Source organism: Leuciscus leuciscus, assembly GCF_965113295.1.
Source record: "Leuciscus leuciscus genome assembly, chromosome: 8".
In the NCBI taxonomy this organism is placed as follows: Eukaryota; Metazoa; Chordata; class Actinopteri; order Cypriniformes; family Leuciscidae; genus Leuciscus; species Leuciscus leuciscus.
The window spans coordinates 9,146,498-9,169,194 of NC_138732.1; the positions used below are offsets into that span (position 1 = coordinate 9,146,498).

A 22,697-nucleotide genomic window follows, 5' to 3' on the forward strand; every position below is an offset into this window, starting at 1 on the left:
ACATGGACCATTAATCTTGTCTTGCTGGTTTCTGTTCACTGAAGTGACCTTAGAGTCTCTGGCCTGTTTGTCCACCAGGAAACAGGTTTCTCTCTCAGGGCGAGGACTGACTTTGTACAAACGGTGTTCTAATTCCCTCTTGAGTCCTCAAGAATCCCCCAGGTAATTTGTCTTGGATAGTTAAGACACACAACCTGCCAGAGCAGTTGGGGATTTCATGTGGAATTGTACGTTGCACACCTGTGATCATCTTTTAGCTAGAACAACCTAGAATTAAACATCCTAATGGCAAGGGGTGGCTTTTAACTTCAGATTCACTGTTAGAGTAGTTAAAATAGACTATGCTATGTGCAAAAACGTATGTATAGTGCGTAGTGTTGCATCATGCAAGCAGAAGCAGAAGCCCATGGATATGCTTTGCCTAATAAAAACTGAACATTAACTATTCTCATTGGCATTGACTCATGTTCTCATCCACCCCACCCTGAGAAAAGCAAAGCATGACCTATTGTTTGAGGACTTCCTGATGACAGTTAAAAATAATACATGGCAATCTAATGCGTCATCTGATTCAGAGAGGAAAATTATGAAAATGTTTATTTTAAAGATATATTTATCCATCCATTCATCACTTTTATGTTACTAACAAGAGGAATAAAACATTAGATCGGAGGCCAGATCACAAAGGTGGTTAGGCAAGAGTTAACCGTTTTGTGTGCATGGAAAGTTGTAATTGCCTATCGGCTCTCTTCTACTGAAAAGGCTATGTTGACTTCCTCTTGCCGAACGAGTCGCGTCACTGTCTTTTATTTGACTTCACACCACAGTAAAGTCACAAGCAGAGTTAAATCAAACACCATTTAATTATTTAATTTCCATAATTCCAAAATTAAGTTAATTGTTCACTGCATTACACTTAAGTAAGAGGAACATATATAGGCATACAACATGGAAAACAGAAAATTTGTGTTGGAAAAACAGAAGAAAAAAAAAGTCAAACAATACATTTAAAAAAGAAAAAGAAAACTTAGTTAATTATGTGCTGGCCCTTAAACAAAGACCATTGTCTAAACAGATTCAAACCTCACTTTAACTGACCAAAGCAGGGAAAAAAGCCAAAGATTTTTGTGCCAAAGCATTTGGTTTGAGAGACAGCATTAGCCGCTAATCCCTCCTGCTTGCAAGTGCTGTGCCGAGTGGAGAGGTAGTTTTCTTTCCTGGTGCAAAGGAGTTTTTATAAGGCATGGGAGAGTTTTTAAGCTGGAAAGAAAAACTATAGGTCTTTCGGGGAGCTCGGCATGGAGGAAAATCTTTTGGCTGTGCAACTTACACATTCTGTACATTTTGTATGGGCCGTTAGTCGCCATCTTGAAAAGCACTTGAGAAAACAGCCGACATACATTCATTTGCTCCTTCTGCATTTCATCCCCTGGCAAGAGTTGAAAGGCATTTTTGGTTTCCACAATGACAGGTTTTAAAACAAAAACGCCATTTTCTTTGATTTAAAGAAGAATTTAAGAGCAGACCAGCACATATAAGAGAGAGAAAAATAATAATAATAATACAAGTATCAACAGGTCAGTTCAGCAAAGGTCTCAATGGCTTCATGTTTTCATTACAGTAGAGAGCTTGAATATTCTTGTGCCCTTAATAACCAGCATAGATCTGAGAAAATCACAATGCAATAAAAAGGACTAAAAACAACGAAACGGAACAAAACAAAACTGAAAGGTTGACCTGATAGTGCTGGATTTGATTTGATAGAATTGCAACCAAAAATCCAAATACAGCAAAGATAATGCACCAAACAGAAGGGAGGAAATCTAATCTCTTTTAAGATGCAAGGCTGCCACTTTGGTGCTCCAGCAAACATGATAATGGTCCAACAATTCGGGCCAATACATTCAGACATCTCATCCCTAACAAAGAGAGAAGTCATTTTAAAGGCTCTGTAAAATACAAATAAAGATGCAATTCGTAATAAAAGTAAACAAAATATGTGACGGTTTGCTGGTATATATGATTATAAAATATCCACAGCCCTTGATTGGTTATCCCAGATTTTTTTTGCATTGCTTAGCTTGCTGACTATCCTTTAAATATTCACTTTCAAAACACGCAAACTAAATAATCCCATACACAGCAACTCACATTCGTTGTCCTACCTCAAGGACATTTTCAATTCAGATCAATTTAATATGCTGCTTCCATCAAATGGCTCAAAATATAGTCTTTTTCCTCAGCAGAAGTATCTGAGACAGAACAAGGATGGCCCGTCGCCTCTCGAGGGCAACATCAAACCCTTGTGTGTCTCCTTTAGCAGCCGAACAGTTCTGATACACTGGGCAAAAGGAGTCCGGACCCCCCTGTGTTCACCATCGCATGTGCAAAGATGGCAAAACAGAAAATTCTTACACGTCTTTTTAAAAATATATAATCCACTTTGAAAATTGTCCAGTTGATTTGATATAAATCAAGGCACATTTGGTTTTGACAGCCAGCGCTGCGGTTTCACTCAGTTTTGAGTTGGTCTCTACGCCGGAGTTATGGTTTTCCCACATCCACTGTGATTTTGGTGTATAGCTGGTCTTTCTCAATCTGAACAACTGTGTATGTTAGTGAATTGATCCCGTCTATAGCCATAGTTTCCCTTGTGTGAGCTATTCGGTCAAACCTGTAACAGGAAATGACATGATTAACATTCCACAGTGCAGGAGGGCATTAAGTAGTTGTTTAAGTGGCCTCTATTTAACCATTTAACAAAGCAGTCACTCAACTGACAATGTATTGTTGCAATGCATTTCAAAGCGCTTAAGGTTTTACAGAACGTTGTCAGAAAGCTGTAATATGTTTAGGTACCTCTGTGGATTGGGGTCGTTTTGTTTGTCTCGCTCATGACGAATCATTCTACATCTCCCAATGAGTGCATCGGGCCTTGATATAGTCATCCCTCTGGAGGTAACCCTGTGAAAACATGCAGTGCTTTTTTAATTAATTTAATTAAACACTCTTGAATGCATGTGTACAGAATAAACATCCATAATTATCTAGTTCATGTTATAACAGTTCAGAGAGATTAGCCACTTTTCCACTGTCGGGCCAAACCGTTCTCGTTGCTTAAAGGGATAGTTCACCCAAAATTGAAAATGTAGTCATCATTTAGTCACCCTCAAGTTTTTCCAAACCTGTGTGAATTTTTTTCATCTGTTGAACACAAAAGAAAATATTTTAAAGAATATCAGAAACCAAACAGGTAATGAAACCCATTGACTTCCATATTTTTTTTTATTTTTTTTTATATACTATGGAAGGCAAAGAGGTCCATCAACTGTTCGGTTTCTGGAATTCTTCAAAATATCTTCATTGTATGGACAAAAACACAAGCATTTTTTTGTTTTGGGTGGACTATCACTAACCATGGCAAACAGTTTCAAAGATACTGATATTTATTTACTCATTCATGTAGATACGAGCTGAACTTGCTTCCTCAACAAACCACACAACTTATGTCTGTAGCACAAACAGTGGGAAAAAACAAACATTAAGTACCATATTTCAATATTTGTTTAAAGTTTACTTTTTTAAGGTGAGAGATTAGTTCAGACTGGACTATCACTTAGTACTTTGCATTTGCATAAAAGCTGTTTCCTGCTCTGCAAGTATTTTGTTGAACATTTCCTGAACATTCAAGGCTGTAGCTGAGCAGCTGACAAATGCAGGTGGTCATGAGGGGGAAGTTCATCTAATCCAGTGTAACTCTCCACTATCCTTTGAATAACAGCGTCGAAAGGCCCTCAAAAATGATAAGATAGCTGTGGGAAAGTATTCTTGTGACGTGCAAATATAAGACATTAAACAGGTTTTGTCTTCCGTCTGCACCCTGATAAGCCGATGATAAGGGAGTTTATCTGCCCCTTCCTGCTTGTGGCATAACTATTAGAACCAGGAAAAGAACCACATTTCAGTTACACTAGTATTTAAATGTTTGGCGTCGGTAATAAGATAAAAAAAAAAAAATGGGTAACACTTTATTTTACTTTTATTTACTTGTTACATGTATTTACCATAGTAGTGACAGTAAATTATGCATAATTACATGCAACTAACCCTCAAACAAACCCTAATCTTAACCCTAACCCTATAGTAAGTACATATTGTAAATCAATATTACTCCATCCTTAAATATAGAAGGACACCTTAAAAAATAAAGTGTAACCTATTAAAAAAAGTAGTCTCTTTGGCTCACAAAAGGCTGCATTTGTTTAAAAATACATTTATATTTTAGCTTTCCATTTTAATATATTTTAAAATGTAATTTATTCTTGTGATGGCAAAGCTGAATTTTCAGCATCATTACTCCAGTCATAAGTGTCACATGATCCTCAAGAAATATTTCTTAATATTTCATCAATGTTCAAAACAGGTGTTCTGCTTAATATTTTTTGTGGCAACCATTATAAATATTTTCCAGGATTCTTTATAGAAAGTTGAAAAAGGGCAGCATTTATTTGAAATATATATATTTTTTTTTTTTTCAACAATGTGAAAGTCTTTACGGTCACTTTAAATCAATTGAATGCATCACTGCTGAAAAAAAGTATTGATTTCTATAAAAACCAAACCAAACCCCAAACGTTTGAATTGTAGTATGTGCTCTGTATCACATGCTTGAGCTTTTTGATTGTGCAATGCCATGCTTACAGCACAGCCACAGGATGTGTGAGGCTCAGAATGGAACATTCAGCTGAACGTACGCTTCCGTTTTTTGCTGGATCAGAGGTTTCCTTGGTTAAATCGCACTAGAAGGCAGACATGAGCTCGGCTCTAGGACAAAAACATTAAAGTGTGTTTTTTAATAGAAAGGGGCGTTCACACTAAACTTCACACTCCATTCACTTTCATCCATACGCATTTGAACGTGGGTGTACGCCAACGCAAGCAAAGACGTTTCACATTTTAAATTTTTTTGATTAACAATGATGTTTGATGTTGCTTACATCCAAACAAGTGAAAAGATCACTTAAATTTTGGTCTGTTCATTGCGTAAAACTATCGTATGACTTCCAAATACAAGTCAAATGACCTACTTTTATGGGGCTTTTACAGTGCTTGTATGTTTTTTTGTTTGTTTTTTTGTGTGACAGGCCATGGTCACCATAAACTGTTGTTGTATGGTATAAAGACAACATACTTGGCTACACATCACATCACTTAAATCTGTGAAGATTCTCTAAAAACTCAGCAAATGGGTTTGGAACAGGATGAGATGTGAGTAAAAAAAAAGACAGAACTGTCATAATTGGGTGAAATAGTCCTTTAGAAGGGTTCTCAAACCTGTTAAATATGTCGTCGTCCTCCCCTCCCCAGCCCCAGTAGTTGTTTGGGAAGCCGTTGATCTTCAGAAACTGTTCTTTGCTCAGTGATGACACGCCACCAAAGTACTGCGTGTATGGCAACCTGTTGGAGACGGACAGAGAGAGAGAGAGATAGAAACTATGAGGAACATTTGCGTGTTGTGTGGCAGTTGTGTGGCAGGTGCAGAAGAAGTGCAGCACGCAGCTTGGTGTTTCTCTGAAGGGAAATGACAGTGCAGTAATGAGAACTGGCAGGGGGCCGAACTTGAGCCCGAAAGCAACTGCTGCCTCAGTGTTTTGCTGTAAGCCAGTTGCTCTTGTAAATTATCAGGAGGTGTCACTCCTGATAACCCCCACGCGGGATGGTCGACATAGTGATGATAACCATAGCAATAGTTTTGCGTCAAGAAACATGGACTGCAGTTTACACGGATGGTGTGAGATACTTTTGACCAAACTAAAGGCACCAGAGATGTATTATCTATTATTATATCTGAATAGAGCTCTGGAAATTACACTTTTGAAATTCCCTGATATTTCAAGAAATAAAATGTAATTATTCATCAATTTTTATTTATTTTTTTATCAAAAGAGTAGTTGACATTATATTTTCGGTTTAAGCAGTATCTTGTGTTACATACATAATACAACAAAATGTATCTAATATTTTAACTTTTAAAAAGGGACTTGTTGCAAAAGTCCAAAAAGAGGCTAAAAGGCTAAGAGTGTAAAAAACTAATTTTAATACATTATATTTTAATCAGGATTTATTTTGTATTATTTTATAGAGATCGCACTCAAAAAGAGACATTTCTATTCAAATAAATACTTTAAATCTGAGCATAAGTAGAATAATTATATTGACTACTGAAATGTTGACTTTAAGGACTGAAATTTCCTAATACTTCAGTGAGAGAATATATAATCTTAACATTGAAATAAAAACAATTTACAAGTAACAACAGCTAATCTACATATTCATCCATTTTGGTGTTGCCGTTAACCTAGAAACAAACAATTTTTGAGTCTGACTTGTCTCTGAATTTGAATGAAATTGTTATCCTATAATTACGTGACATGGACACAGCAGTAGATCACCCACACCTTCGACCACACACACACCCACACTGCTTTCCAAAAATTTTAGCAAACCTGATTGTCACCACAAGACAACCACTTGAAGCTTCAACTGAGAATAGCTGAGAATAGAGATTAGTTTCGTACATCTACGAAACTAATAACACCAGAATGGATTCATGTACAGCTTTGCTGGTAATACCTACTGTAAATCACTATATCAAATCACATATTCTTTTGCAAAATACTAAAGAAGAGCATCAGCAAACACTGGCTATGATAAAATGGAATATCAAACAGAAATATGTGCAATATAAGCAGCTTTAAAGGAATTTTCAAATAAGAACATTACTTTATTAATCTTGTGACTTTCAAACCCGCATGAAAAAAGAATCATAAAAGTAGCCTGCATGATTTGCGAGCTATATAACAATCTATGCATAATCTATTTCTTAGATTTCGATCTAAAGTCGAAATTCACTGGAATAAAACAACAACAACAACAACTGATGTGCCCAAGCTATTAGCTATTGACTTGGAATACAGCACTAGAGATGCATGATAAATCGCCCACCATATCGGTATCGGCCAATTTATGTTCATTTTTAACGTTATCGCTATTGGCCCGACAAGAAATATATATTACAGCCTATAAATAATGGATTATTTCAGCTGAGACAATTCAGATATGCTCTGTTCGTTGTGAAGGTTTTGAATTGCTTGAATCACTTCAAAAAGGAAAATACAGTTAAGTGCAACATGTGCTGTCTGTCATATAAGCTACATCAAATTATAATGAGAACACTGTGTGCTTGGGACATGGATTTAATGGTGAGACTTGTTTTTGTAATAAGGCTCTCAAAAATTATATACAAATTTGGATTGAGATTTATCGGCCAATATATTGGTTATCGGCTTTCAAATATAAAGAATTATCGGTATATGTATCGGCTAGGGGTGTAACGGTACATGTATTCGTATTGAACCGAAACGGTACGGGCGTCACGGTTCGGTGCATAAATTTACACAGAGAATACACTGTATAAAAATAAATAAAACTCGCGTGCAAATTAATTAATGTAATGCAGAACTACTGTTAGATACGCTGTCTTTAGGGACACCTAATCTGTAGCCCCGCCTTAGCTCTGAAGCAGGCTGCGATGTAAAGATTGCAATGCTGGAATATGTTGTGTGTGTGTGTGTGTGTGTGTGTGTGAGTGAGTGTGTGTGTGTGAGAGAGAGAGAGAGAGAGAGAGAGAGAGGGGGGGGGGGGGCGCGGGCGCGATCGAAAAGTCGCAACGTGTTTACTTATATTTGTGTGTGTGAGGCGCAGGCGCGATCGAACAGTGGAAACATAAAAACATATTCCGTAATTTTGTTTATACAGGACATCATTCAAACTGCAAAGTTTTTAAGTTACTGTTAATTAAAATTTTAAGGAAAACAAATATATTAATCTGAAATGTAGCAAATTCATTTTCAATTCATTCAGGTACAATTACCAAACATATCTCAAGGTCTTTTTGTAATTTTATTAATTTAATTAATAAACTAATTATATAAAACCATTGTCAGTGCACTACAAATAAACTGGTTCTATGCCTTTACTTTATTAATAAAACTTATTTAAAAAATACAAGGCTTAAGACATTTATTTTCCTTTGGTGGTAGAGCCTGAGACATGCACAAGCCTTCTGCATTTTTGTTTTGCTTTTCCCTCCATTGTACCGAACTCGTACCGAACCGTGATGTCTGAACCGAGGTATGAACCGAACCGTGACTTCTGTGTACCGTTCCACCCCTAGTAAACCTCAATTTTCATATCGGTGCATCCCTATACAGCGCAAGCCAGTTTATGAAACTTTGTTTTTGCATTGTTTTGTTTTTTGGAATCGACATTCACTGTCCCCAGCTGCATCGAAATGGGTCTAGAAATAAGGACGAGTAAATGATGACAGAACTTTATTTTTGGTCAACTATCCCTTTAGAAACGGCAAAATTACAACCAGGTAAAATGAACATGTATTCAAAGTAAAACACACATGATGCATAGAGAGGGGGGGGGGGGGGGGGGGGGGGGGGGGGGGGAGTGCATTTAAATACATTCAAAGTTAAACAAGACAATTATGGAGGAAAGTATGCAAAAACATACATTTTTTTGGGCCAAATGTCGATCCAATATCATAAATGGCCTTCATTATGATTTGGTTGCTGTTTTGCATACAAGATTGGCTCTACATAAAGGTGTCTCTGTTTGAAATAAATGAGTAAACACTATCCTACACCAGGTCCTGGCCCACTCTTGTCTGACGTTCTTCCGCACGATAACTCCTGAAAATTACAAATTACATCCAGATGCTTTTGAAGTTCTGTGTGAGAAGAAAGCTGCCCTGCTTCTGCGGCCCATGCTAACAGTGGTGAACGCTGTAAAGGCCTTATAAAGGACTGGCATCGGTTACAAAAGAGCTACCCAATTGTTTCAGTGTGTGAAAGTTTAAAACCTAACCTTTATCATATACTTCCTCATTACGGACAAAAGGACACACGTGAACGCACACACGCCTTCACATACATCATACTCATATTACACAAAGCTTGTGCTGGAGGTCACTGGTACAAGCTGCTCCAATGAGCTACAGTTTCACTTTATACTGCTCCCAATGGGCTCTAATCTGAATCATGTGTGACGTCGCTAGAAATGTCCAAACCAAACGCTGCTACTTTATCATTTATCTGACGGTTTTATCTAAAGTGACTCATTTATTACAGGTCAAATCCTGCTAGAATAAATGGGGGTTAAAGGATATTCTGGATTAAATATGACCAGGTTAAATCAACAGCATCTGTTGCCTGCTGTGGACTACCAACGAAAATAAAGTTGACTAGTCCCTCAGTAAATATATAAAATAAAATAAAAAAACATTTACAGTAATTTAACCCAGAATATAATTTTAAGGTCACAGTGGTGATAGACCGAAATTATAATACAAAATATAAAAATATATGATGATAAAAAATTGATTGTTTTGACTACTGAACATCTACATTTAAGACTACAGATATCTTGGACTTACAAAAAGTACAAAAAGATGCTGTTTGATATATTCCATGGTAATGAATGATTACTATAATCATATACAATGGTATTTAGAAGATCTTATATCAGTTGAGTTGTTTCATATCACTGTGACTGTCTATCCACAACTGTTCAAATGTTTGGGATCAGTAAGACTTTTTAAAATGTTTCTGAAGTCTCTTATGTTCACCAAGGCTGCATTATTTGACCAAAAATATAGTAAAGATAAATATTAATATTGTAAAATGGTATTACTATTAAAAATAATTGTTTTCTAGTCGAATATATTTTAAAATGTAATTTATTTCTATGATCAAAGCTGAAGCCAGTCTTCAGCGTCACATGATCCTTCAGAAATCATTCTAATATGCCGATTTGCTGCTCAAAAAAACTTTTCTCATTATTATCAATGATGAAAAGAGTTTTCTGCTATTTTTGTGGAAACTGTGATATAGATTTTTTCCAGAATTCTTTGATGAGTAGAACGTTCAAAAGAACAGCATTTATTTGAAATAGTTCATAAAATGTAAAACATATCGTCACATTATAAATGTTTTTACTGTCACTTTAATCACTGTCAATTTAATGCATCCTTGCAGAATATAAGAAATCATTTCTTTCCAAAATAGTAATTTAACCAGTTTAAACTAAATTAAATATATTAAAAAAAAATATTATATATAAAAATTACCACGTCTTATTATTTTTTATATTAAAAACTAGTATATTAAAAACGAAAAAAATTGTAGTATTTAAACAAATCTAACCAGATTATTTTCTTTATATTTGAAACTTGCTGAATGCAAACCAAAAGATATATGATTATTTTGACAATTGGTGAAGCTTGGCATCGGTTTTGTTTTCACTAGTTATGTCGCAAGCGGAAATGTGTATGAGGAAATGCGACGCTATAGCAGATATTTTTTTTACCTGAGGGAGGGGTTCTAGCAGACCAATCACAGCGCTTGCGGTCCGCGTAGAATTGACGCGTTGTTACATTTTTGGAGAGATGCACGTCAGGCTACGCCATGGGCTACACATGCTACACACAGCCTATGGCGTAGGTTCCATGCAGAGATATAATATAAATCAGCCTTAAGTGCGCTTTGAGACCTGTAGACCCTTTGCTTTGTTCCAAAACAGGGACTTAATTTGTTACAACGTAGCATTTTCTTCTTGGTTCGGTTCACTTTCACAAGGCAACATTTCAAAGAATACCAAAAAAATGTATGCAAGTCACATGCGAGTAAAACTGTCCTCTTATTGGTCAGAGTTTCCTCTACGTCATCCATCAAGATGGATTGACAAGTTCGCTCCGTGATTCATTTTAAGAAGGCAATAATCACGAGAAGTGCCAGTAAAACAAAGGTCCAGTCATCATTCAAGATAGCACAAGCTAGATCAGGGAGAGACATTCCCGCTCACGACCTTTAATTCATTGAAAGTTGGGATGTGCTGCAGTAAACTTTACAGAGTGCTTGACTCTTGCATTATCAATAGGGGTGCACCGAAATTTCGGCCGACGAAAATGGCATTATCGGTTTCGGGCCGAAATAAAAAAAACAGCCAAAAACGTAAACCGAAAATGAATGTCACCCGCCCCTCCCATCCGTGCGCAAGCGCTTAGGTTTCACTCACGGTCGAGCTGTTATCACGCGACTGCCTATCAAAGATTAAGCATGTCAGAGGGCTGTCACTTATTGCACAATCGATCGGACCAACCAACAAGTTTCGAAAACGAAAATAGGGAATTGATTTTAACAGCCTTATCTCGGAGCGCGTCCAGCTCGTCACGATACGCCCGCAGCGAACGCGCGTCACACAGCAACTGCACAAACACATAGCCTATTTCTGCATAATATAGTGCATAATATGTAGCCTTCAGTAATGTTTTTCACTGATGTTATGGCAGTCCACATTGCTGACTTGTGCGCGTCTCAAGCACCCTCTTTACGTTCGTCCTAATGCCTGTTTAGTTGTCCGTGGATTTGCCTATATTTGGCGTTGAATGAACGATTCAATGAACACTTATGTCTCAAAAATCGAACAGGATTTTTTCACAAAAGTGACAGCCCTATACGAGAGGACACCAAAGTTGCAATATGTAACATTTGTTCTGCAAAAATCTCCTAAATTGTGGATTTTTTTTGCACAACTTTTTAAAAACTATATTATTTGATGGAACATAAAACTTGAAGAATAATATTATTTGGTATTATTATTTATATTTATAATTAAAAATATTTTATGTTTTGTTATGTAACTGTTAATAAAAGTTTGATTATTATATTGTGATTTTTCATTTCAGATCCATTTTCAAGCAATTTAAATATATCGTTTTTAAAAGAAGCCATTTTCGGCTTCAGTTTCGGTTTTCGGCCAAGTGCAGCCTAAATTTTCAGTTTCGGTTTCGGCCCAGAATTTTCATTTCGGTGCATCACTAATTATCAATACAATATCTTGACCAAAAATTAATACACACTCTCGCTGATCAATGTTTAAATGTGAATAAAAGCCTAAATTATATCTGTTCATCATATAAAGTGATCGAGTCTCTTCAGAAAATTTGGACTAAACTGCTCAGTTTTTACAAACTTCTTTCTCATTTTGACCAGTTTGGGACATATCCTGCTCTGCATTTTGCGCTCAACATGTAAATACTGTCCCAGTCCCTGCCATGCAAATATGTACACCAAAGCCGACATGATACTGCAATGTAATTCAAAGAATACCTTGGTACTATGCCCTAAAAACCATGTTACTTTTAAATTAGCATGTGCATTTGTAATCCAAATAACATTCTGGGGGCTGAAAATAAACCATTAAGCCATGGCATAAGACAACAGTCAACAAAAAACAGAAATACCTGAAGCCAAACTTGTCCATAGACACAGACAGATGCCTGGGTTGATTATAGCACTTGTAGAAGTTGCGGTCATCCATTGGAATGAGGTCAACGTCGCTGAAGACAAAACAATCATAGTCATACTCCTTCAGAGCCTCCGCATATCCAATGTTGAGGAGCTTGGCGCGATTGAACGTCTCCTCGCCCGCCTGATGATACAAGGATACAAAGAGAGGATGAGGCCAAGCTGCAAAATTCATATTTAAAGTAGGGATGCACCGATACCAGTATCGGGCCCGATACTGATCTCATGTACTCGTACTCATAAAAATGCTCCAATACCATTGGTGATCGTTCACTCAGCACGTGTTATTTGGATTCAAACTAAATCGTATATCTAAGTAAATCATGAACTGTTACCTGATTTATGTAAAATGGGTGGTTCCCTACATTATTACAGGACGTTTGCAGGTCAAGAAAAACAACGTCTTGATAGACAGCCATGAATACTGACTTGAATTGTCTTTCACGTCTTGAGCGTGTACGGACGAATTCAGACAAGTTTATGTAAAAACGGCCGTCTTGGCGAGTATCCCAGGAAACAAAGTCGGTTTTATCTCATGTGAACGTAGACAGTATATTCAAATGAGGTCCATGCGTTCGGTCTTAAAGGAGCAGAAGTTTAATAAACCTGCTGCTGTGTTTTAATGTTAATCAAACAATGGACAAATAAATTACTCACTGCTCTTGACTAAATAGGCTACCCTTTTCAACTTTACAAAAAGATCCATCTATATTTAATTTTTACAGTAAAGAATATGCAATGTTTTTTCACATTTGATTACTTTCACATTTCTGTACCTGTTAGATCTACACGAAAAACTCTAAACACACTTGTTTATTTCATATGTAGCCTTTCTTTGTTCTAGTGTATTTACTTGTGCTATTTGTGCTATACATGTGTAATTTGATTATTTGTTCTTATTTTATTACTGACTGCTTATTTGTATTTTGTAAATTCACATTAATTAGGCTGGTAGTTTTTGTAGTATGATATCAAAATTGGAATAAAGAATAAAGAAAGGAAATATATATTTGATGAACAAATTAAGCCAACTAATATGATTTATATTCTTTTGGTTTATCTTCTAAACATTTAAAAATTAGAAATGCAGTGAAAATACAGGTATCGGTTTTCGGTATCGGTATCGACGAGTACCAAAAATGGGAGTATCGGACTCGAAAAAGTGGTATTCGTGCATCCCTAATTTAATGCAAATGAAATCACATTTGAGAGAGTGGTGGAAGAAACGTCATACAATGTTTATAAAGCACTCTTTGCTAAAGCAGGTGTGTCTGTTTAAACTGATAAAATCAGTACTTATTTGCTTGGTATGGTTAAGGTGGCAGGAGACATAAATTAAACTACTGGCAAACACAAGCTTTTCAAGCGTACATTTCTTTCTCTAAGTTAACTTTCCAGTGGTGCAATGTCGTTGTTGTTTTTTGTTATTTGATCTGTACTTGTCTGACTAAGCCGATATTTCTGGGAAAATTATTTATAGTATACTTATGCAGGTTTTGAAAGTTATTCATTATTTAAAAGTAGTTTTAAAAAAAATCTCTCTTTTCTACAGTAAATTAAGTACATGCTGTTTTAAAATAAAGTGCAACATTAATGATTTAAAATTCCATTATTAAACAACATAACATAAGTACTGTAAAACCATGTAAATTTACAGTAAAATAGTGGCAGCTGGGTTGCCAGCCACTTACTGTATTCTTTACAGGACTACAACTGTAAGCATTTAAAGTATAGTACTGTTATTACCAAATACAGTATCCTGCTGTAATATGTATTTTACAGTATTACATTGTCTACAGCAATTAATTGCATTTATACAGGAGAATACTGTAATTCATGGTTTACAAACTGTACTTGTATTACATTTGTCATTCAATAAATAAAAATGTCATACTTTTGTTATGTTATTTGTTGTGGGAAAGGAAATGGAAAACAGCATACTCTGAGTTTTAAAACCTTTATTTTTTTTAAGGGAAAAGTGCCTTTTATGAACACATAAGCTGAAATGTCAATATTTAAAAACATTTAAAGTGCAGTTAGTTATCAATGAACAATACTGCTCTTTTTTGCACAATGTTGCCAGTCTTGGCAGTCACTGTCCCATTCTTGGTTCTTGACCCATGTTCAGGGTTGATGTCAAAGTGCCTAAAAGGCAAAAAAACAAAGAAAAATTGAAAAAACATATACATACATACACACATATATATATATATATATACACATAGATCTGGTGACGTTAATTGTGAAATTAAGCACACCACTTACGTTAACACTGGATCAGATGATTCAGCATCAGATGATTCAGCCTGAAATGACAAAAAAAGGCATGTTGTAAGAATAATGCATGTTAATTTTTGCCGTTAAAAATCAATGTTATTCCATGAAAGCGTTGAGAACAGAGTAAACCGTATGCCCAGGACTAAACAAAAGTGCAAATAAAATGCGTAAAATAAAATAAAAATACGTTCCAAGGTCAAACCAATCATGAAAAAGTAGACACGAGGTCGAAAAGCTCCAGAAAAGATTGACTTACCATATACACAGATGAACAACTGTTTATCCTTCTTCTCACGCTCCACTTTCCACTTATCCTCGACACAGGCACAAATGTTTTGATTATGCTGGCGCAAAATTAGTGATGAGAAGTCGACTCCAAAAAAGTTGATTCCTCGATTCTTAATAGCCCTAGTGTCGGAGTCAGGGCCGGTTTTAGACATTTAGGCCCTAGGCAAAATTTATGTTGGATGCCCCTAGTGCCACACCCCTCCTAATAAACAGCAGCACTTCAAACATACATTTCTATGCTTTTAGTTTATACAACATGTTATTCAAATTTAGAATAGTAGACATAAAACACTTATCGCATTAGGAGAAAAGTTAAAATGTATTTTCTTGTCCTAGAAACTTAAAATAAAGAAAATCAATCCCATAAATCAATGCCTAGTATTAGTATGATACCGTATTACGAATTAAACTGGCTGAAAACAGAAAACTGCTGTATATTTACAGATATTTAGTCAAAGATACAGTATGATACTGTTTTAAGAAAATACATTATAATACTGTTAGAAGCTACCAGTAAATTTACAGTAAAGTTTTACAGTAATATTGGTATGTTATATTGCTATATAACAAAATAAAACGATTAGTTCTACTGGGTAAAACGTTTTATTAGATTAAAACTACTTTTTTAGCCTTTGTGTGGAAGATTACATGAATTTCACATAATTCCTATTCCCATGTAGGCTAATCATAGTTATTGTCACCACAATAAAACTAATGTGGTATTTGCCACTGCTGCGATTTAAAATAAATAAATAAAATAAAATAAACAAAAAGACAAAGATTTTGAAAACTTCTAAGAACTGTGGTTGTAGAAGATTATATTAATTATAAATATAAATTTTTACAAACTATGGTTACCATGATACATTTTTGTAAAGAACATCCTGAAGGTGACTTTTCACTGGCTTTGGGCCTTCTCCTCATGATTAATGGATGCGATCCCTGTCTAGAGTCCACCTTTTCTTCATCTGAAGAGCATCAAGGCAGCACTTGAGCTCGTGGAATGAAATTTAATGACGGTGGAGCCTCAGGGGTGCAGAGCTATCTGTTAACCTCCTGTGCACCCAACAGAGAGTAGCCATCTTCTCTTTTATAACACACAGGAAACTCAAACGAGCTGCCCTGAACGAACTGAGGTGTGCTTGTTCTAGTGGAGCAGAAGACATCCATGATTGATTTAGAAGATGTGGCCTGTGCATTCAGAGCGAGACTCCGCTTTAAAGAACCAGATTGTCCTATTCTACGGCCATCTTTTCAGTCAACATAATGTAGTGTTCTCATATGTCAACACCCAGATCTGATTGTCCGCTCGTAATGCGTCACTGGAGGATTCATTCACATTTTAGGGATTTCCCCCCCCCAAAAAAAAAAATAGTAGACTTAAAAAAGAAGGATTAAGACTCTTGAGGAACCAGAACACAAAGAACTGAAAGTGAAGAAGAGTTTCATTGTTCATATAGAATAGATGGATAGGAGAGACAGGACAAACAGGACAGGTCAGCAGGGCCTGCTTTACAGCAAAGAAAATAAACACAGGCTAAACAATTAAAAGAAAAATTCCGTACTTAATTACTCGTTCTTTTTCATTCAATAATTTGGTTTTATGTTCCGACAGAAAAACTAGCTAATTTTTGGATGAATATTACTTTTCATCAGTAAATAAACGGATGAAGAAGAAAACAAATAAAAAGCCAAATTTTAAAAAGTCACCAGTCTTCCAAAAGAATGAGATAATGTGATCAAATTACTCTTTCGCAATACAAAACATAGCTATTTTTGGCACAGAACTGGCATCCACGGCAAATGAGGAAATTAAAAGAGTGAAAACAAAGATGAAATGAAAACGACAAAGAGAAAACAGATAATCAAGAATCCAACATTACCATTCGTCAGACGCAGCCAGTGAAGCGTAGTGTGTTTGGCCAGAGAAAGAGCAAGCAGACGTCTCACCTTTTCCCCGAGTGCAAGGGCCTCTGACGTGCATAAAAGGGTTTTGGTTTGAAGAGGAACAAGGGAAGGAATGTAGTATAGAAGGGTGAAAAAGAAATGCAAGGTGCAGAGAAAAGAAAAGGGGTGGCAAACAGAGCAAGAGAATAATTAGAAAGAACAATCACATAACACTTGAGAAAACACTCAGAGAAGACCGCAGACAGGTCCAAGACCTTCTTGGCGAGCACATTAGGATGCTTTTAGTGAAACCCGCACAGAAGACACACATTACTCTTTTCATTTACTTGGAACATTCCCATGGAACAAAGCTGGCTGTTTGAAATGGATTCAATGAAGACATCTGTTCTCTGTGAGTCCCAAATAAAGGAGACAAGAACCGAAGCACTCGGTCTCACCTCGTTCCAGTCTGTAATGTCATGGGCATTTACTGAGATGATGACAAAAGGCAGTTCAACTTCTTTTTTTTTTTTTAAAGGACGCTCAACCTCAAACAGCAGCGGTCTCTACCACAGTTGGGGGAACTACTGTGTAAAATTTACCTTGGTTTAGCTGTGCTTTCTAAAGAATTCCCGAACTCAAGGACGCAACCAGATATTTAAGATTATGGTGATCAAATGTAAATGATTGAGTCCATAAAAAATAAAATAAAAAAACACCATCCAATAAATATTCACTAATCTGAATATTGGGAGCTTCTGTTCTACTCTTTCACATAAAGTTTGGCACTGTGTATTGCAAAAATGGCTTCCGATGTTGATGTTCCTCATTTTTAAGTTGCTTTGGATAAAATCCTCTGCTAAAATACTAAATGTAAGTGTACATGGCATGCCTCCCTCAATGTAAGGATATCAAAAGTAGGGCTGCCCCCTAAAAGTCGACCAAACGTTAGTCGACGAGAAGAGGCTTGGTCGACCACATTTTTTATTACTCAGTTTCTCATAAAAAAAAGAGGAATTGGCAAAGTCAAACAATCTGCAACAAAGATCATTAACACGGCTGGTCCATGTGGTAATTATGTCAGGCAGAGAATCGCCTATCATTCATCAACCTCAAACATGGTTTTGCTAAAAATTTACATTGAAATATCTAATTTACAAAATGTAAAGAAAATAACAGAATGTCTTTTTGTTTTTACAAACAAGTGTTCAGCTGGATATTAGTTTTTTTTTTGCTGTGGTCAAGACTTGCCTATGCAAAAATGTCAAATCTACAAAATCAACACACAAAAGCGCACAGCGGGGTCTTGCTGTTAAAATCGTTTTTACAACATAATACTCTGAGCTACATTTCTCGAACTGGCCAATGAGAGACAAATGAGGACTTTGAGAAAAGAGCTCACTTAGCAAAACACATGCCAAACTTCATGCCCCGGCACGCCTGTGTAACAAAGAGTTTACATTCCAGAATTTACAAAAGGGAGTAGACAATGTAATTTAAAGGAGTGAGTGATGTTAAACAGAGCTTTATGAGGAACTCATCATTACTGGTAACAAACGGAGCAAAGTGTTGGCGTGTTCAACAGCAGGTCTTATGGTTCAAGATGTGGTTTACTTTCAAAGTGACAAGAGGATTTAAATAAAGTCAAGCGGCTGTTGATGTTTGCCTTGCTTTATCTAAGCCATCATTTCCAATCAAATGACATTTACAAACAAAGCTCTTGAATGTTATGCATCTTCTTTAAAAAGCAATGGGTGTAGCCACATCACACACTTGCATCCGATCAGACGTAAAAACCTACACTAGTATGTTTTAAAAGAAAATACTATTTTAGTTGTTCTTCTTCAAAATCTTACATTTATTCAATGTATTACTTGCCGTTTCTTCGTCAGTATTTGTGAAATGTGCAGGCAATTTCTAAGTGAAAGTTTCAAAGGAAATCCTACAGCAGTCTTTTTTTTTTTTTCTCAGTTTATTTCTACAAACGAGCACCGGTATTTAACCTCTGACTCAATGATAACATCAGACTGTACCACAGGCCTTTGAACCCTTGTGTGCTTGCAGATAAAGCATTTGTAGGAGCTAACAGGTCAAAGATTTTATTGCACTGGTTGAAAGACAAACCTGATTGATGACGTAGACGCCGTAGTCCAGTTGCTGACGCTGTAGGATGGGGTGCAGATAATACAGCCAGTACTTCAGGTGCTCGTCGCGGTTCCTGAAAGGGATGATCATTGCCACCTTCTGCTGGGCGATGCAGTCTGTGGGTTTAAACCGCCCGCCGGGCTGCAACACAGAGTTCTCTGACCTAATGAGGTCTAGGGTGACCGGGTCAGAGAACTCAACCCGGAGTGGACCCACTAGAAGAACCGAGACACAAATTACATGCTTTATTATGGAGACTAAATAAATTTCATTTTCTTAAAGGGAGAGTTTACCAAAAAATTTAAATTCTGTCATCATTTATTCACCCTCAAGTTGTTCCAAACCTTGTTCTGTTGAACATAAAAGAAGATATTTTGAAGAATGTTGGTAACCAGACAGTTGATGGTAGCCATTGACTTCCATTGTATTTTTTTCCCTACGATGATTGGCTATCGTGAACTGTCTTGTTACCAACATTCTTCAAATTCAAAATATCTTCTTTTGTGTTCAACAGAAGAAATAATCAACATGGAACAACATGAGGGTGAGTAAATAATGACAGAATTTTCATTTTTGAGTGAACTATCCCTTTAACAACAATATTGGGACTGGATGACTTCAACCATTACAAACCAACCAAGCACTATTGTGTCTTAAAGTAAACCATGTCACCTTAGAGAACTCCCTCTTACTCATTGCACTATGGTGGTATCACATTACATTATCATACTACTGTTGCTACAAGCAGCAGCAGTGTCAATGTTGTCTGACAAAAGAGAAAGATAGCCAGCCAGGACAAAATAACAGACACAATGCTTTTCGGCCAATTTTTCCATTACGACACTGGGCCTCATGGAAGCCGATTCATCAGCATCAGTAGATAATGTGAAAACTACCAAGTGACACTTATGCAAGAGACAAGAAATTGCTGTATTGTCAATAAACACAGAGGGGTAAATGTTAACATCCAGAGACTCAACAGCTGTAAAAACATGCTTTTGTTTTTGGAATCTGGATTGAGGGAAGACAAAGTGACAGGTCACATCATTTATAACAAACAAGTTTCTCAGAAATACTAAAATGTGTTGATTAATAATAGACAAGCACAATTGTATGTGGATTCTGGTTAAAGAGAGAGAGAGAGAGAGAGAGAGAGAGAGAGAGAGAGAGAGAGAGAGAGAGAGAGAGAAAATAACTATTTTATAAAAATAAAAAATCTAAACCAGCCAAAAGCACAGAATGAGAAACCTGTCCAGAACATGCCTTGTGTATTTAAACCCAAAATACAATGAAAATTAAGCCTGCTTTACACATGTATTGGTCATGAAAACAGCCTCATGATACAAAAACAATGAATGTTCCTTTAAATAGGCTTAATTTTCAAATGTCTTGAAGACTCACCCAACTAAACTAAACAAAACAAAAAAACAATAGAAGACTGTTTAACACCAGCTATATTAATTCATGCTAACATCAACTAGTATTACATCTATTTTTAACTTATCAATAATTAAATGTGCATTAAAATAGTTAGAAATGGCATTAAACTTTCTGTATACAAAAGTTTGGAATCATTAAGATTTTTTTTTATGTTTGAAAGAAGGCCCTTATGCTTGAGGATTAATTGACGAATAGAAAGTTCAATAGAACAGCGTTTATTTTCATTAGTAACATAATATACGTTCATATATAATGATAATTTCATTTTGTAACATTATGAATAGACATTTTTGTTCATTTTATAGCATCCTTGTGAATAAAACTATCTTTGTTTTGTTTTGTTTTAGTTTTTTAATCTGACATTTTGAATGCTAGTGTATAACTTTCAAATGTAGTGGAATCATGGTTTCCAGAAAAATATTAAGCAACAAAAACTGATTCAAAATTGATGAGAAATATTTTTTAAGCAGTGAATCAGCATATAAGAATGAGTTCTGAAGGATCATGTGACACTGAAGACTGGAGTAATGATACTGAAAATCATTGTCATCAGTTTTTATTGAGGATATATATCCTAAATAAACAATAGCATATAATATATTCCAATATATATATATATAAATATTTTGGAATATATTATATGATATTGTTTATTTAGGATATATATCCTCAATAAAAACTGATGACAATGATCACATATGTGTGTGTGTGTGTGTGTGTGTATTTTTATATTTTTATATATAGATCTTTGAAACAGCAACTCACCCAAGCGAGGTGGATTATCAGGGCATGTTTCCAGCTTTCTCTCAGTTTCTGTGATATTAGTAACAGAAGGCAGAGGCACACTGTTCGGTCTGATCTCCTCGGTAGTGACTTTCTGTTCGGTCAGTTTCCTGTGGAACTGTGGGGTTTGCTGATTTTGTACGAAGGCTTGACTTGAATCTGAATTTCTCATATAATATATGAGAGTAACAGAGATGTGAAGGAAACACAGCACAACCACCAAAGAGCAAGTCCTTTGCAAAAGACTGAAATTCACAACTGCATCCGGCATTGTAGAAATCCTGGATATGCTTTTGAATATATATTTTAAAAAGAAAAGGAGAAAAAAAAAAGCTATTTACAATCTAACGCACTTCCTATATATTTCCCACTTCCTGGGATTTTTGAGGAACATATCATTATATATACTAAGTTCCAAGTTAAACCCCCTATCACATACTGTTTTAATTATTAAAAAATAAAATACAATGTAGTATAATACTTATTTATACAAACGTCTCCACCCAATCTTAAATAATTCAACAGCTTAGCTCAGTTCTCAGCTACTAACACGCGACCCACTACATTTGGCTTATTTCCTTGAATTAAAACGTCACGTCAAATGACAAGTAAAACTACTACAAAACCGAAACTTGAACTTCAGTCCCGATCATGGTTGACGTTTAAACGTGTATGAACGCAAAAAAATAAAATAATAATAAGTCCGTTATAAAGTGTATAGGAGTCACTCGACTTGACGGTCACGAAGACAGAAGTAACGTTACAACTCCAGATAAAAGTTAAACGTCAGCCGACGGCATCTTCTTAAAAAACCCACAAAATCTCCAGATCCACAATGTTTTACATGGTAAATCTCCGTGCCAGAGCAATCCGCGGTAATGATATCGCAAGGGAGATGGCGAAAAGTTTCCGGACAGATTCCAAGTCAGTCCGTGAAGTAACGCGTCGCGTAGAGCTTTTAGATCGGTTGATATGCGCTCATCTCAGTTTGATCTGTAGAGACTCTGCTGGCGGATTTGTCGTTGATTATGACTTGTAGATCAGCGAAAGAGCTAGTTGCGTCATCAAATGAAGCCAGCTACAGCGGGAAAAACTTCAGCTTCAAAATAAAAGCATGCCCTGAGCGATTCAATTTTAAGCGTCACTAATGTTAATACAGTAATTCAATAATTGATTAAACATTATGTATAATATGAGACAGAGCAATGTTCATGATGGATTAGGTATAGACCCTTTACAATTTTACATAAACAATACCAAATTTGGTAGCCTAGTTGTATTTGTATCAGCACTTATTTGCATGCTTTAGGGCAGTGTTTCCCAACCCTGCTCCTGGAGGCACACCAACAGTACACATTTTGGATGTCTCCCTTATCTGACCCATATATTTTTGGTCTTGGAGTCTAGTAACGAGCTGATGAGTTGATTCAGGTGTGATTG

The 22,697-nt window shown here is 36.0% G+C and overlaps 1 protein-coding gene across 2 annotated transcripts; it reads right to left on the reverse strand.

The window, feature by feature from the left end:
- Positions 1-844: 844 nt before the first annotated feature.
- On the reverse strand, positions 845-22,215 carry b4galt1l (DP-Gal:betaGlcNAc beta 1,4- galactosyltransferase, polypeptide 1, like). 2 transcript variants are annotated; one of them, XM_082177600.1, is made up of 8 exons: positions 21,240-22,215; positions 19,014-19,249; positions 14,703-14,743; positions 14,495-14,582; positions 12,374-12,561; positions 5,335-5,457; positions 2,860-2,964; positions 845-2,674 (listed from the first exon to the last, which is right to left on the reverse strand). In XM_082177600.1, exons 1-8 carry the CDS (start codon positions 21,526-21,528, stop codon positions 2,545-2,547), a joined length of 1,200 nt encoding a protein of 399 aa, XP_082033726.1. In that variant the 5' UTR covers positions 21,529-22,215; the 3' UTR covers positions 845-2,544. The 2 variants fall into 2 exon arrangements, with proteins under 2 accessions (XP_082033726.1, XP_082033727.1); XM_082177601.1 differs by lacking the exons at positions 14,495-14,582; positions 14,703-14,743 and having other exon boundaries at positions 21,240-22,211.
- Between the last annotated feature and the right edge of the window lie 482 nt (positions 22,216-22,697).